The sequence below is a fragment of the Catharus ustulatus genome, chromosome 2 (assembly GCF_009819885.2).
Source record: "Catharus ustulatus isolate bCatUst1 chromosome 2, bCatUst1.pri.v2, whole genome shotgun sequence".
NCBI lineage: Eukaryota > Metazoa > Chordata > Aves > Passeriformes > Turdidae > Catharus > Catharus ustulatus.
This window is the reverse complement of record NC_046222.1, coordinates 46,266,305-46,280,808: the sequence shown is the minus strand read 5'-3', so window position 1 is coordinate 46,280,808 and position 14,504 is coordinate 46,266,305. Positions and strand designations below refer to the sequence as shown.

The following is a 14,504-nucleotide window of genomic DNA, read 5'->3' as shown; positions in this document are numbered from 1 at the left end:
TGTTAGAGCTCAGGCACTCTGGTACTGCAGATGTGAGTTAGCCATTCACCTGCATAGGAAAGAAGTATCTTCAGCACCAAGCTGCTGTCAATACAGCAGGTAATTTTTAGAAGAAAACAGCTGTTTCCAGCAGCAGCAAGAGAATTCCTTTTCAAGGGCCTTTGAGAAATAGTATGTCAGCGACAGAGGGAGCCATAGTTAACATTCTTTATTGTCAGGTTTCAAGCCAAAATTAAAATTTGACATTGTTTATTTGTACTGTATAAAAACTTGCACTGATAAAGCAATAAAAGGCCAGGTGTCTGGATCAGTAATCACTGATGCTTTACGAAATTTCAGAATAGCAGTTATAGAATTCATCCACTGATTGATAAATAAGATGTAACAGCTACCATTCATCATTTTGATCAGAGAGCATGTAAGGCTGTGTTTCTGATGGTACTTGGGCTACAGCTTCTGTATCAGTATTGCAGAAGCACCTCCTCCTCCATTGCAGATTCCTGCAAGACCATATTGTCCTGGTTTCAAAGCATGGGCCATGTGAACGACAATTCTTGCTCCAGACATTCTAAATATAAGAAAAACAAAAGAACATAGCTTAGTTTAAAGGAAATTCTTAATTTGACCTACACAGGGCAGTTGGCAGAATACAGTACCAACAAAAAACCTGAAACCAGCAGAAAAACAGAAACAATCCTTTTGTCTGCAGTTATGTGTGATATAGACTACATATCATAAACCTTTAAGAAGAATACACAAAGGTTCTTAAACATGGTGTTTTTGTTTGTGTATGTATAGCTACAGTTTCTTTGGGAGAAAGAACACACCTCTATGTCAGCCTGTATATTACAGAGTACCTCTACATGCAGCAAAGGCCTTTCAAAAAAAGGGAATGCATCTCCCACAACCAAATCAATAATAATGATTAAATTTAAACATGCTCTTACTTGCTTAAAATTTGTTTACCTGTCAGACAATGCCTCTGTGCAGAGCAAAACCCAGAGCTTATTTTGCTTACCCTATTGGATGTCCAAGAGAGACAGCACCTCCATTAATATTTACTTTTTGTGGATCAATGCCCAGCATTTTAATATTGGCCAGCACCACAACACTGAACGCTTCGTTAATTTCCCACATTGCAATATCTTCTTTTTTCAGGCCTGTCTCACTTAGAATCTATAAGTAATAAAAGATAATTACTACTATGAAAAAATTAGGAAACTAATTATAGAAATAATAGGTCTGGTTTGATTTAGTCATTTAGTCTGCCCATACTCTGATTCACAAATTCACATTTAGGAACCTCTTTGTCAGATGGGAAAAAGCAAAACTGAGGAACTGAACCACAAACTTGAGTTTTCACCAAAGAAGGAATGGAGAGCAGCCCATGCCAAGGATGCATTTCCATCACACAACACTAAAGACTGCTGCTACAGTAAGTCCATTTAAACTGACACAGTACTGCTTCACACCATACAATTCTCTTCAGTTCCTTTTAGAATGAGCCTATCCTTGTATAACCATACTTATTTTGCCTTTTGGCCATACAAATTGCAAAACTTCAAAGGTGTAAATGTGTCCAAAGTTGCTAAAAGCAGTATAGAACAATATTCTCTTTCAAAACAGATGTGAGAAATTTTTTTTAACTCCAAAGATTTGCATTCTAGCCTTGGTTCTCTGTAAAACATCTGTTCTTTGTATTTATGAGATCATTATAATTTCAATCCTGATTCAAGAAGACCCACTGAGAGAGGATGAACCAGCAGTGGAATGCTAAGGAAAGTTATTCTTTTTTTCCAAAACCCACTCAGTTTTATTCTTACCTTGGGGACAGCATATGCAGGTGCAATTGGAAAGTCAATAGGATCAACAGCAGCATCTGCAAAAGCTGAAAAAAGAAAAAAATCACAAAAGGTGTTAAAGACCTTGTGTTTTTACCATACATCATTTTCTTTCTTTGCAAGCAAACACTGCCAAGACAGAAAAATTCTGAATACCGTGGTCCATGAAATAGCTGCATCTAAAATCTAGTGCCCTAATTAAGCCACACAATAATATTTCCAGATTTTTATTATTATGTATAGAAAATTCCACTTATGGTCAAAAGTCTGCTGGTGTAACACTTGAAATTTCAAGGACTGTACTGGGAAGATGCAGCCATAATGTCAGGTAACCAACCAAACAGGATGTCCAGTCTGAGAGCACATTATGGGAATATTTCCCAGGACTTTCCCAGAGGTAAAAAAAGTCATACCTACTATCCGTGCCAAAGGCTTGACTTTCAGTCTCTTGGCTGCGTCTGTAGTCATCAGCACCAAAGCAGCTGCTCCATCATTCAGAGTACTGGCATTTGCAGCTGTAACTGTTCCTAGAAAAGGTAAAACCTTCCTTAGCCAAAGGTGCAAGTGTTATGCAAAACAGCTCACGGATATCCTAAGGATTGTTTTTCCCTGAGTTCAATGCACATGAAGTCTCAATCATTTGATGAAACCTGTTGCACTGAGTTAACTAAAAATTAGTTGTTTTTTGATATCTGTTTGATGAAACAAATGCAGCCACAGGTATTTGTATTCTTATCCCAGTGCCAGTTTAGATCATGCCTTCCATGGCAGCTACACTGCTGGCATTTTTACAGAATTCCAGCTCAGGAAGGGTTGTGAATGAAGGGCAGCTTTGAGTTAGCCAGGAAGGTTTATCACTTACAGATTCAGGAATCAATGGCAACTCTGTAGAGCCACTCCAGCTCCACAGCAACAAGAGTTTACACTTGGCAGAGACCAAAGCCAGCAGCAGAACAGAATCCCATCTGTCACTCTTTAAGGTAAATGTCCCAAACAGAGGTGTTCACTGGTTTCAGGTCCTTGGACCATCTTTTAATCCAAGCCAGTTAGTGCTGTTGTGCAGCATGTTTCTTTATCTCAGCAGTCATTTAAAAAATAAAGGGTCTTGGGCATTCGAGCTCTTGTGAACAGTACTCTCCTCCCTCACAAAGCATCCTTGTACTTGCAGAAAGTTAGCAGTTCTTTTAATGATATTTACCATTTTCTTTTTGGAAAACAGCTTTCAGCTTTGGAACTTTACTGAAATCGACACGTTTGTATTCTTCATCTTCTTTCACTTCTGTATCTGGCTTCCCTGAAATTCAGATTTGGTTTAGTATGGTTTTTTTAGTAGGTTTTGTAGAACAGTTGACTAAATACTGCCTTAAATAAATAACTTATTTTAGTAAAAAAGTACAAATGCATGTAAAATGCACATCAAGAAATGTGCTCACATAAACTGAAAAAAAAGTTATTCCTTAATCAAATTTATTTACAGCAAATCCATTTATACTTTCCAGTGGCTAAACAAAAAGGACAAAGAGCATATCTTTAATGTAAATTAAAACAAATAGATACAAATAGATGTCCTTAACCCATACTAAATTAAATAGCTAACCTTTCACTTAGGCAAAAAAGAAGATACGGTGTATAACACTAAAGAGAAATTGAAAAACACAAACCAGATGGCAGGTCACTGACTGCTGTTCCCCAGAAAGTCTGCCCAACAGAAAATTCTTAGGTGATCAAAATTAATGTTCCCAAGATTTGCATGTTTAAACAACACAATTTGCACTGAACATAGACAATGCTACAGCTTTCTATGAGAAACACAGTTAATCTCATCACACCTTTCTACAATACCTTTTTTTGAAATAGTGACAGGAACTATTTCATTTTTCAGTACTCCTGAGTCCCAGGCTGTTTTGCTCTTGGTGTAAGAGCCTATGGCATAAGTGTCTTGCTCCTCTCTGGAAATAGTGAACTTCTTTGCAGTGTTCTCAGCACAGTTGCCCTTGGAGAAAACCAGGCCTGTTAGGTTCAGTATTCCTGAAGATGCAAAGTACAACTACAGCTGAAAAAAACCTTGACAGCAGATCCCCAGAACTGAATGTGACTAATGTTTTATGTCCATTTCTGATTTACACAATCATGGGCAAACTGTAACTTTTGGTTTTGAAATATAATCATCATATTTAGCAAATGTTTTCTGTATCCAGATGATCAAGGTCATAGAGGAACTTTGCTTTCAAGGCTTTTTTTTTTCCCAATTAAAAAACTGCATGCAAAAGTGTTTTAAAGTGCTTAGGGCTGACATCTTCAGAGATTGAAAATCACCGTTCAGCTACAGAACCACATGTTCACATCCTTTTCCTAATGTTTTCACTCCATTATTATTACCTTGCCTATTCCAAAAATGACAACAACAGGTCAACACACAGGGCTTATTTAGCCTTCAGAATCTCTAAAAACTGTAGAAATAAAAGTATGCATTCCTTTTTTTTTCTAATGACTGGAATAAGTAGAATGAAACAACCAAAACATCTTTTATATAGGCAAATCATTGTAATTATACACTTGGAAAGATTTCCCCTTTAAGAAGCTTTTTCCATCTCTCACTTCATTAGAAAACTGAATGAATCAACACAAAACCCTTTAGCACTGTGTCCCTCCAGTTCTTCAAACAAGCAAGTTCAGTTCTTGATTAATGAATTTAAAGCACCAGCAACTTAGGCTATTGCCAAAACACAGACGAGTAAGTTCCTAAAGCCATCCTATGGTCTTCCTTGTATGTTCTCACATGGACTGTTAAGGCTTTCTAAACAACTTACACCTGCTATAACACAGACAAAAGGTTCCAACATACTGTCCCAATCTATTAAAATTTGATTTATTATAAACAACTGCTAGAATTTTTCCTCACATGAGGGAACTATCAAAGCCACCCTTTAGATTCCTATAAAACCCTCACTTTCAAAATCCATTTTAGCTGAAATGTAGGAATGAATTTCAACATTCCCACATAGCCTAAGCACTAGAGTGCAAAAAGAATAAATCATACACAAGTGAGGTCTGTATCAAATCTATGGATCACATTAAATATTCCTCATTACATGTCTTTCTGTATCCCACCAAGAATACCAACTGATCAATCAATAATGCCCTACAGCTCTGAATTACCACTGGTAAAGGTCAGAAATACTCATAAGCTGAAAGTAACCATTCTCTTTTCAAACTTTTCTTCCCTGGTGATTGTTCTTGACTATCTTTGTTGTTTTCCAGATCTACCTAAGTTTGTCCTTGTTTGTCCAAGTTACCCTGCTGATGAGTAAGCACACCAGCTGACTCAAACCCTCCCTCATATCTCCCAGGAGATATGAGATATGTACTCTGGAGGAGGGAAAACATGAGCCTGCTGGATCCTACAGAGCAGGGATGCTCAAGGACACCAAAACACTTCATTGCTCCCTCCCTCAGATGGAGCAACAGCAATCTATCAGTAGCAGAATTAACTTCTCTCTTAATCCTTGCTTTAGGCTATATTCAGACTGCAGAGACAGGTAATTACTAACACACAAACTGCTGTGCTGTTTTGGTCTTCTGTCCAGTTCCTCCATTAGAACTACTGCAGGAAACCTGGAAATGGAAGACTTTTTCCTCCTCATTTCATGGCTTGCTAGATGAAGCAGTTTCATAACAACTATTAGCAAGCTCTGCAGATCTGCACCAGGTCTATCTATGGCTGATACATGAGCACTGTGCAGGAATAGTTACCATATGGATATGGTTGTAAGCATCTGTCAGCCCATCTTTTACTATCAGGTCTTCCAGCTTTACTCCTCCATAAGGTGTTGCCCCTCTGCTCATCGTGTAGGGAACATTAGACATGCTCTCCATTCCACCAGCAACCATGACATCCTGCCCAAAGGAAACAAGATAAAATTAATAATCATGCAGTGTGTTCTCCATGATTCCTTGTAGGAACAATATTAGTAAAAGCTTAAGCATGGGCACTTCATATTTCTGAGGAGTCTTTGAGAAAGAAGAAAAAAAAAACACTTTAAGCATTTAAAAAGCCAACAACAGGGACAACTGAAGATAGTTAATCCATCCTGGCAGAAACATGATATGTAGTAATAAAGAAAAGAAAGAAGGTTGGAGACAAAACTATTGAAAAGACAGATAACTGGAAAGGCAGTGGAGATATGGAAGCAGCAGCAGATCAGAGGAACAAGAGCCCCTGGCATTTCAACACCATAAAGCGAAAGACCTGGAGAGAGAGCCAATACAACTGTTTATATAATGGGGTACACTGACTCAAGGCACTGGGAACCATCACTGACTGACATACCACAGATACCTCACAGCCCACAGCCAGGAAAAACAAACCAATACCAACCCCTCCATATTTATAGCTCTAAGAGACTAATAACTGGCTGAGTCTCTGCTTTTGCTAAGACTGGCAGCACAGCTTGTATGATTAATTCAGCTGAAAACTCCAGTTCTATTCAGAGCTCATGGCCTACATCTGTCAAACCAACCAAAGGCACAACCACTCTCATGAAGTCATTGGATATAAATGACTAAATCCAAATGTAGCTGTTTACAAAGACATGCTGGGCCTGGTTCAAAGTCTGGTGACAAGATTTCCATCAACTTCAGCAGGCCCCAGACAAAGTGCTGCTCTCTGCAGGGCAAGGCCAAAGCAATAAAGCAGTTGCTTAACTCCAGTTACACTGTGATTTCCACAGAAGGGACATCAAAACTTAAATACTTTACTTTTGTTCTAAACACACACACAAAAGTATTCCTCACTTATGAGCTACTTACTTTTAAAGCCAAATATATATATAATTGAACTGACGATATTTTCACTTCAAAGACCCAAAGATGCTGCCAAAATGCTTTGGGTGTGGAATTCAAAACAAAACTGAAACATCTTTCTTCATATTCACACTTCTCCCACATTCTTTGCTGCACAGCATTTAATGGCTACTGAAAACTGTGTATTCTCCTACCCTCCCATCAAGTGACAGAATTTTTTCCCATTTTACAGAAAATCTTGTAAGAAAGTTGACAGAGATGAGCAACTCTCCTTCATGAAGCTCTTAAATGAAAAGGCATATTCAACAACAATAAATTCTGCTTCTTCTAGAACAGTAAAAAGCCTGAAAGATCTTTAGTGTATGTACTTGGAAACAACACTGTTTGAATATGTGTATTTAATTCATTTAAATGTTAACAGTGTCTGAAAGCCAAGTCACCAAAAAACTAAGTCTATAAAATTTTTTTCACCTTTTCAAAACTGAAAGCTTGAAAATTCCCTTAATTATGCTTTGAGGGCTGGACTGGTAGGTTGGATGGGGATAGAGCAGTAGAGAGATGATGTAAATACCCCCCAAACAATCCACCTTGCTTTCTCAGACCTAAAGAAGGTCTGAATTTTCCAACTACAGTATTTACTCTCTTTTCTGTTTTGAGCTCATACTTAAATGACTATAAAATTAAGGCTGTATAAACAAAAGAAAACAAACCCTTGCTAATTAGCTTTATTATCCCACGCCAAAACACAATCCCAAATCAAAGAGCATAGTCATTGGTAGGACAGGATCTACAACATTAACTGTGTGGTTTTTTCCACAGAACAGCACAAAATGCACATACCTGACTCCCACACATCAAGCTTTGTGCTGCCATCATGATTGATTTCATTCCTGAAGCACAGACTTTATTGACAGTTGTGGTAGGAGTGGCAATTGGCAGACCTGAGTCAAAGAAGTTATTTGTACAGTTGTTATTTAAAGAGTAGACTTCAGTATTTTATTGGTGTTTCGGCAACATTTCATATGGCACCAATTTCTATCTAAGCCCAGGATGTCCAGCTTGCACTATTTAGCCTGCCAGGGCATTTTATCTACACTTACCCATAGTTACCACCCTTCTTGGAAACCCCTGCTGTTTCTCCCCTTCCAACAAATGACTTGTGATAAGGGGGAAGGTAAGGAAATGGAAGATCAAGGAAGGGACTCCAGAACTGTTCCTGTTCCCGAAGCCCCAGTCCCTGCCTCTAAGCAGCATCCAAGGCTGAAAAAGCATAAATAAACTGCAGAATTTAACAACTGGTAACAAGACAGACCCCAGGCAAGGCTGGGCAGGGCTCTGAGCACCCTGGTCTAATGGAAAGTGTCCTTGCCCATGGCAGGGTGGTTGGAACGAGATCTTTAAGGTCCCTTCCAACTCAAGACACTACATAATTCTGCGAAAGGAAAGAGCCATATTTATCACTTTGCCTGAGATGGAAGTAGTTCCTTCTCCTTCAAAAATGTACAGAACAGATGCAAGAAAGCACAAAGTCCTTCACTGACCTACAGACTTCCCTAGAAACATGCTAAGGTAACAAATTCCACCCCCACAGAAGAAGGGAGAAGAAAATAATTTCTGCATCCCAGTAACTTCCAGTAACTTCCCCAGTAACTTAATGTTACAGCTAATATTACACAGTAAATCCTTCCAGTGTCAGCTCCAGACTCCACAGGAAGATGAGTTGTACGTAGTCATGAGTTGAATGAAACTCAATGACTCCTTATCCAGTAGAATTAAGAATAATGATCTACTGAAGAAAAAAAAAAGTCTGTTTTGTGAAAGATTCAGAGCAGCATCCATCATTAATGTAAAGTACTGTGGAATTACCAGCCTGGTCCCCAGTATTCTCTAGGTTCTGCAAGCACTGTTGCATGAGTGCAACAAGAACCCTTCACCCATCACAGGGAAAAAAGTGTCCAAGGACTGTCCTAACAAAGGGCTGCCCACCACTCTGCTTTAACTCACAGCCCAACAGATTCCAGCTACATAAAGACAGAAAACCTTCAACCCCAGTGCCATGAGAAGGACTACAAGGAATACCTGCACCCAGGACTGCCTGTCTTGCTGGAGCTTGTCCTTGTCCAGCCTGCAGGACATTGCCCATATAGGCCTCTTTCACTTCTTCTGCAGGGATTCCTACAAAACAAAATTGTTTTGATCCAGGATCCTTTGATAGAAGGAACCATTGAAGTTTTCAATCAAAGACTAATGAACCTTGCCACATCCAACCCATGTGCTACCAGAACCCAGGTCCCTGTGGGTGCATTCCAGATCTCTACCCTCATATTCACAGAGTATGGTGACCCTGCCAGAAAATAACTCCCCATCACCCTGCAGAATGAGCTGCAGTTTTTTCACTGCATTCAACATTTCCAAGCCTCACTAATCACCTGAGATGCTCAATTTTCATGGATAGTTAAATGCACAAAACTTTTTTGGTGCTAGAATTATGTCTAAAGACAGTTTTGTTTGTTTAGCAAGGGCTAGCCAAGGCCACAGCAAACTGCCACCAGAGAGAAGAAGTCTGCTCTCCTGCTGCATCTCTTGCAACAGCCCTGTGTTCCAGGTGTTCAAGTTCTTACAGTATTAACCCTACTCTTCCCTAAAGGCTGACAAAGCTGTCCTTCAAGCACATGTGCCCACATAAAAAATGGGCAGGGAAAGGAAAGGCCACTGGTCTCAGCAGCAGCTTACATGTCATAAAAGCCCATCCCAAAAAACCAGTTACCCTGTTCAATCACATTTGGACTAGCACAGATACCCCTAGGCTACATTGTGCTCCCAGAAGTAGCAAATAATTCAGATTGAACCAAAGTCTGACAGTCAACTTTACTTAAGTGTCTTTTGTGGAAGACTTAAAAATGCCACAGGAGCAAAAAACCAAGGACACTGCAAGTTTTTTTCTCATTGCTAAGCCACTGAAAATACACTGAGCCATTTGTGATTTTCTTTGTCATAGGAAAAAAAAAGCGTACAAATACCTGCTCTGTCAATTGCTCCCTTAATTGCAATGGAACCAAGTTTAGTGGCTGGCAGTGATGAAAGAGATCCTTGGAAAGATCCAATAGGGGTCCTCACAGCACTTGCTATCACCACCTCCTAAGTGCAGAAGAACAGAGTAAAAGTCACAATCTCTCTCACAACTGCACACACATACCAGCATTTTTAAAATGTATCTACTTATTATTTTATTGATGTCACAGCTTCTCTTTCATCCTACAAGTGTTTCAGAGTACTAAAATCTTTATTAATGCATGCAGCATGGGGAGTAAACACAAGGAGATTGGTGTGCAGCTGCAGCAGTACAAGGATCACCGAGCTGTGGTGAGATGGCCCACATGGCTGGAGTGCTGCCATGCAAGGCAAGGGGGGAGAGGAGAGGCTGTGTGCTTTATCGGACAGAAGAGGTGGAGTGCACTGACCTCAGCCTTGGAATTGATGATGTTTGCAAGAATCTTGAACATCCTGGAGCAAAGGGGAATCAAAGACAGCTGGCTGATGTTCAAGGATTACCCCTCCAAGCTCCAGAGCAATCCATTCCAACAAGCAGTAAGTCAGGTAAAAACGCCAGGATGGACACCAAAATACACACACAATAATGAACCACACAGGAGATGGAAATGGGACAGAGAATCTGGCAAACAGTCTGAGCATACAGGAATGAGGTTATGAAAGCCAAGAATTTAATTTGGCAAGGGATGTCAAATGCAACAGGAAGGGCTTCCATGAGCACCTAAGAAGCAAGGAAAATATGGACCTGCTGCTGAACTGCGCAGGGGACACGGTGACAAAGGGCAAGGCTGAAGTACTGAACGCCTTCTTTGCCTCAGTCTTCACTACTAAGACCGGCCTTCAGGAACCCCAGACCCCAGAGACTGGGGGAAGGGTGGAGCAAGGAAGATGCACCCTTGGTGGAAGAGGAACAAGTCAGGGCAAAGTGGACATACATAAATCCATAGGTCCTGATCAGATGCCCCCATGAGCTCTGTGGGGGCTGGCAGGTGACTTTTTAAGGTCACTTTCAATAATGTTCGAATGGTCACAGCAATTATGAGTGGTGCTCAAGTAAAAAAATCCAAGCGTTACTTCAGTCCTCAAGAAGGGTAAGAAAGAGTACCCAGGGAACTACATGTCAGTCAGACCCACCTTAATCCCTGCAAAGGTGATGAAACATCTATTCCTAAATAAACATTTACAAAACGTGAAAACCATCAGGAGTCATCAGGGGAAGCCACGCTCAGACAAACTGCCAGCCTTCTAGAGTGAAGTGACTGGTTTGGTAGAGGAGGGGAGAGCAGACATTGTCTATCTGGAATACAGTGAGGCTTTCACCACTGTCTCCCATAAAATCCTCATCCAGGAGCTAATGAAGTATGGGCTAGACAAGCAGTCAGTGACGTGCATAGAAAAGGGCTGAATGGCCAGGCTGGGGGTGGTGATAGAGGCACAAAGTCTGGCTGGAGGCCAGATAGCAGTGCTGTGCCTAGAGGTCAGTGCTGGGTCCAGTGCTGTGTAACAGCTTCATTAATGACCTGGGTGATGCTGCAGGGCACCCTCAGCAGGTCTGCTGGTGACACCAAACTGGGAGGAGTGGCTGATACACCTGACGGATGTAGTGCCACAGAGAACCTCAACAGTGGCCCCTCACCATGAATATCAATACTGGAAGGAAGGGTGCAAAGAAGGTGGAGCCAAACTGCTCAGTGGTGCTCAGTGGGCACAAACTGACACAAAGGAATTCCCACTGAACACCAGGAAACAGTTCTCCACTGGGAGTGTGACTGAACTCTGGCACAGGTTATCCAGAGTGGTTGTAAAGTCTCCACCCCTGGATATATTCAAAAGCCCAGGTGCCAGCAGAATGTGTAAGCAGCAGTTTAAGACATGGTATAACATTCAGCCCTATGCTAGTAGTAAAAACAATTTACTCTTATTTTGCCTCTTAGCTTTAGTGCTACATCCATGGCCACACCTGATAATCCTGTGAGAGCAGCATGAGAATCTGGCACCAAAAGGATGCACATGTCAGACCTCTGGCTGCCCCTGACAGCTGTCAAGAAGCAGCAATGACTGCTTCTAGCTGTATTGGTTTAAGTGAAAATTAACCACAAAGCTTTACAGGGCCTGGTCATGAGGGTTTTTTGTATTTTTTTGTTATTTAGACAGACAGGTAAAGAAAGAAAACACTAGAAAAAATAAACAAAGACAAATGATACTTGTTTAAAACTATGAAGGGCTGTCTATTACTGTAACCTCTTCATCATGATTGACTTCAGTGATAGCAACAACCTTGTCCTCACCTTTTATGTTGTAACAGAAGGTTGAAGGATAATACAAATAATTTCAAAGGGATCAGTTGATATCAGCTGTCTTTTCCCATTCTGGGTTGATACTTACATGAAGCTTACATCAGCTGACACATTTCTAATTTTGTCCCACACTTAGCAAATCAAAATAAAAATGGCAATCTGATTTATTTCAGATTTTGCAGTAAAATGTGTCTTGGGCACAAGTGACATTGTCCTTAAGCCAGGTTTTTAGTGATGATTGAAAAATGTCAGTGATAAATCTAAAATAGCAGTTTATTAGTCAGACAGTGCTTTATACTTACATTTAAAGTACGCTGTGATGCATAGCCACGGTTTGTATACTTCAGAGCCTGAAAATAAGAAAGTCCTCAGAATCTCACATCAAGAAAGTCAATGCCATAATGTTCCAACATGTAATGTACCCATTTTCATAGAAGTCATTATTAAAAAAAAATCATACCTAAGAAACACTGAAAGAATATGAAAAAATCATAACATGCCTTCAAAAAGAAGTGTAGTCTAGTACAGTCTCACCATAACATCTGTGATAAAAAGTTTTCTGAAAAATAAACAAATACTCCTTCAAAAACAACACCCAATTCATTTTTTCCAAGTCTGTTTTGTACACCTATAGCATATGTCTAAGCCAGGGGTGAGTGGTGTTATCTTGAAAAAGTTTACTAGTCCCTCTGTCTGCTTCCCTGGACTTTGTTCATTCATTCCTACCATTGCCTCCTCTGTTTGAAACAGTGGCAGTTTGCATCTGCAACTTCCACTCCCTTGGTGTTTCATCAACAAAAAACCAAAGATAACAAATTCAGAACGCCACACCAAGATAGGATAATAAAACAAAACTAAGAAAAAGGCATTATCTGAGCAGTCCCATTCACCAGTCAGTAGCTTCATTTAATTAAGCAGCGCAAAGATACAAAATTATATCTGTAGGTGTTGTTTCATATATTAAGAGAATGATCTTTCCATTAGATCTTTCTCTAGCCATTTCCTCAGACAACATTTCAGCACACTGGGAACTTCTGGCCATCACTGAATTGCAGCTACATAAATACTAATCAAAAACAACTGCTTAAGGATACCACAAGAACACCACCATTTTTATAAATTAGGCAATGCCTTCTGGTTGGTGTCTGTAACACGAAAATTTAGCCTGTTTCTTCTCTTCATTTGTCAACCTTCAACTGACAAAAGGTTGATTTTTTATTTTTAATGTTTTGAATTAGTTGTTTGATTTTTTGTATGTTTTTCTCCCCAGTTCAAGTTATAATAGCCAGAAGGAAGTTTTAAACTAAACTTCTCCCTGAGAAAGAATTATGTCCATTACAGGCCTTTAACAGTAGTGCTTTCAAGGGTTAGTGTCAAAAAACAAAGCCTAACCAAGCCTAGCAAAATAAATACTATACTGCCATAAATTCTCCTACTGCACCAGGCCTCAAACTGAAACTGGACAAACCAGACAATTGTTTGCCAGGTGCAACTGGCGTCTGCTGGGAGTGTTCATGCTCTGTCGTCAAGGAAGGAAGGGAGGAAGGAAGGAAGGGAAGAAGGCCCCACTTCCACAGGCGGTAAAATGCAACCTGCAGCTTTGCACATGGCAATTCGGAGCGCTCCACCTGCCCTCCTTTCCCTCCCTAGGGCCGTGCCGGATGCCAGCGCCCCGGGGAACGCAGGCACAGCCAGAGCCTGCATCCAGCACTGCCAGCGGTGCTGCCAGGCACACAGGCTCTGTGGGCAGCACATCCACCGCCCGGCTGAGACACAGCACCTACAGCTGCGATCTTACACCTCCACACTGCTGAATTAGAGGAATCCAACCTGACATCCCTACGGCTGCAGCGGGTGCCGGGCAGGGCTGACAGCCGGCATTCCCGGCGCTGACAGTGGAAAAAGCCGCGCTCAGGATCGCGGATAAAGGTCCCTCCGGGCTTAGTGCGGGGCCCGGTGTTGCGGGGGCGGGACGGGCCGCCCTTCACCCTCCAGCGGCCTCACCCTTCACCCCCCACCCGGCCGGACCCGCTCCCTCCGCTCGGCTGCCTCCGGCCCGGGGGTTTTCGCAAGGGTGCGGGGAAGGGGCGCGGCCGCCCCGCCGCACGAGCGGTGTGACCTTGGCCGAGCCTTTCCGGGCCCGGCGGCGGGGCCGGGGCCGCGCAGGGAAGGAGAAGGGAAAGCTGGCCCCGGGGTCGCCTCACCCGCAGCAGCCCCGCGGCCGGCCGCCGCCCGCACAGCATCGCCCCCGCCGCCGCCGCCATGATCCCGCCGGCGCCCCCGTCACCTTCAGCGGCGCCCCGCCCCCCGCGCGCTGCCATTGGCCCCGTCGGTGCCACACCCGCCCCTGCCATTGGCTGCCGCGGAGGGCGGGGGGCGGTGCCGGCGCGGAGCGCGCGGGGCCTGAGGGGCGCTGCTGCGGCGGGACCCCCGCACCGCGGGACCCCGTTAGGCTGGACAGCGGGAGGAACTTCTTCGGGAAAAGGTGACCGGACAGCGGGGTGGGCTGCCC

General features: G+C 42.2%; 1 protein-coding gene across 1 annotated transcript; it reads right to left on the bottom strand.

Annotated features, from left to right (window-relative positions):
- Nucleotides 1-193: 193 nt before the first annotated feature.
- On the bottom strand, nucleotides 194-14,276 carry ACAT1 (acetyl-CoA acetyltransferase 1). The gene is made up of 12 exons (XM_033051081.1): nucleotides 14,197-14,276; nucleotides 12,295-12,342; nucleotides 9,665-9,782; nucleotides 8,724-8,819; nucleotides 7,485-7,585; nucleotides 5,595-5,738; nucleotides 3,684-3,834; nucleotides 3,040-3,135; nucleotides 2,255-2,368; nucleotides 1,824-1,888; nucleotides 1,019-1,176; nucleotides 194-568 (listed from the first exon to the last, which is right to left on the bottom strand). The coding sequence occupies exons 1-12, from the start codon at nucleotides 14,254-14,256 to the stop codon at nucleotides 448-450; spliced, it is 1,272 nt and encodes a 423-aa protein (XP_032906972.1). The 5' UTR covers nucleotides 14,257-14,276; the 3' UTR covers nucleotides 194-447.
- Nucleotides 14,277-14,504: the final 228 nt, after the last annotated feature.